Source organism: Empidonax traillii, unplaced genomic scaffold, assembly GCF_003031625.1.
Source record: "Empidonax traillii isolate 1590-97213 ecotype Southwest subspecies unplaced genomic scaffold, ASM303162v1 scaffold3371:size32227, whole genome shotgun sequence".
Classification (NCBI taxonomy): domain Eukaryota; kingdom Metazoa; phylum Chordata; class Aves; order Passeriformes; family Tyrannidae; genus Empidonax; species Empidonax traillii.
The window spans coordinates 21,690-23,707 of NW_020958564.1; the positions used below are offsets into that span (position 1 = coordinate 21,690).

The 2,018-nt window shown below is 47.0% G+C and overlaps 1 protein-coding gene across 1 annotated transcript; it reads left to right on the top strand.

The window, feature by feature from the left end:
* Nucleotides 1-472: 472 nt before the first annotated feature.
* On the top strand, nucleotides 473-1,169 carry HOXC11 (homeobox C11; the record flags this gene model as incomplete). The annotated part of the gene is made up of 1 exon (XM_027910391.1): nucleotides 473-1,169. A coding segment is annotated over exon 1 (697 nt), but the record flags the coding sequence as incomplete, so codon positions are not given.
* Between the last annotated feature and the right edge of the window lie 849 nt (nucleotides 1,170-2,018).

The following is a 2,018-nucleotide window of genomic DNA, read 5'->3' on the forward strand; positions in this document are numbered from 1 at the left end:
AAAAAAAAAAAAAAAAAAAAAAAAGGAAAAAAAAAAAAAAAGGCAAGGAAAAAAAAAAAAAACAAGCAAGGGGAGAGGAGGGAAAAAAAGAAGAAAAAAAAAACCCACAAAAAACCCAGCAAGTTCCCAAGCCAGCCCTTGTACTTGTTCAGCTGTGGATGCTCGGAGGGGTGTGCCTTCGAGGGAAAATGAATACAAATCTGCGATTGATTTTCATAATGTTTCTGCGGTGTTTGCAAACCAATCGTTTGAACCTCTGAGATCTTACCTAAGTGAACCACTCCTACACATCTAAGTGCTCCAAACTGATATATGACAATATCTACTTTGGATCACGTGTCCTCCGGAGCGACTAAGACGGATCGCGCGCGTCATCTCGCCTTCCCAAATTTTTTTCCCCCCCTCGCGCGCCTCGGATCCAAAACATCTCGAGCTATAGGAGCGAGGGGGAAAAAAAAAAGGGGAGAGAAAGATGTTTAACTCGGTGAACCTGGGCAACTTCTGCTCGCAGTCGCGGAAGGAGCGCAGCGCCGAGTTTGGAGAGAGGGCAGGTTGCGCTTCTAATCTCTACCTCCCCAGCTGTACCTATTACGTCCCCGAATTTTCAACTGTGTCATCTTTCTTGCCACAGGCCCCCTCTCGCCAAATCTCCTACCCTTACTCGGCCAACCTCTCGCAAGTGCAGCCCGTGCGGGAGGTCTCCTACGGGCTGGACCCCTCGAGTAAATGGCACCACCGCAGCAATTACGCCTCGTGCTATTCCGCGGAAGATCTGATGCATAGAGAGTGCCTCCCGCCTTCCACCATGACCGAAATGCTAATGAAAAACGAGAGCGTGTACAGCCACCACCACCACCACCACCACCACCACCCGGGCTCCAACCACCCGGCGTCCACGGGGTTCTACGGCGGCATGAACAAAAACACCGTCCTGCCCCAGGGGTTCGATCGCTTCTTCGACAACGCCTATTGCGGGCCGGAAAACCCGGGCGAGCCCTGCCTGCAGAAAGGAGAGGGCAAAGTGGAGGCAGAGCCCCAAGCCCACGCGCTGTCATCCCGCGGAGAGCAAGGGATGGACCCGGAAGACGAAGAGGAAAACACGAACCCCGGCTCTTCATCAGCCTCGTCCTCTTCCGTCACCAAGGAAGGCAGCAAAAGCGGCAATTCGAGTAGGTAGAGAGAGCTGTTAAATGGAAAAAGGTTAAGGGGAACTAGCCCGGCGTGTTTTGTCGGTCAAATTTTATGTGGAGTTTTATAAGCGTTCGAAGGATTTTATTATAACCTACAAAGCTCTTTCTTCCAACGAGAAGAATTTTTACGATGGGAAAGAAAAAGCTCTTTGAAAAAAAAAAAAAAAAAAGAGAGAATGGAGATGTTAGGTGCGGACACAGCATCTCCGAGTCTGTGAAATTTTTAAAAGCACGCCGTCGTGACAAATATTAACTTTGATCATGAACTTACACGGGCATTTTAAAAGGCTTTCGGTCCCGGGGTTGCTGAGGGTAAAAGGCAATTGGGCAGAACACAACTTTAGCTGCCTGGGCTTTCTTTCAGGCGCTAAGATGCATGCAAAATGTTTTGGGGCGGCTTTTTTGGGTGGTTTGTCGTGTTTCTTTCTTTTTTTTTTTTTAATATATAATTAAAACTGTATGTCGAGCCTCCTCTCTCGAGGGGAGGCGCGGCGCTAAAGGGGAGAAATCGGCCGAATTTGCAGGCGTTCCTTTCCACTTTTCTCTTTAAAGTGGCGATTTTTTTTTCCTCCTCCAAGCCCGGTGGAGCGTTGAGCTTTTGTCAGGAAGGGCTTTTACTTAAGTGGTGGTTTCTTTGGGTCTTCTGGGCTGGGGATATCTATTATTAATATTATTATTATTATTATTATTATTGTTATTATTATTATTATTATTACTATTATTGTTATTGTTATTATTATTATTATTGTTATTATTCGCATGCCCTCTCATTTCCTAGGCAGTCCTGGAGCTGTTTTAAAGGCTGGGTCCAGGCAACTCTGCAAGCTG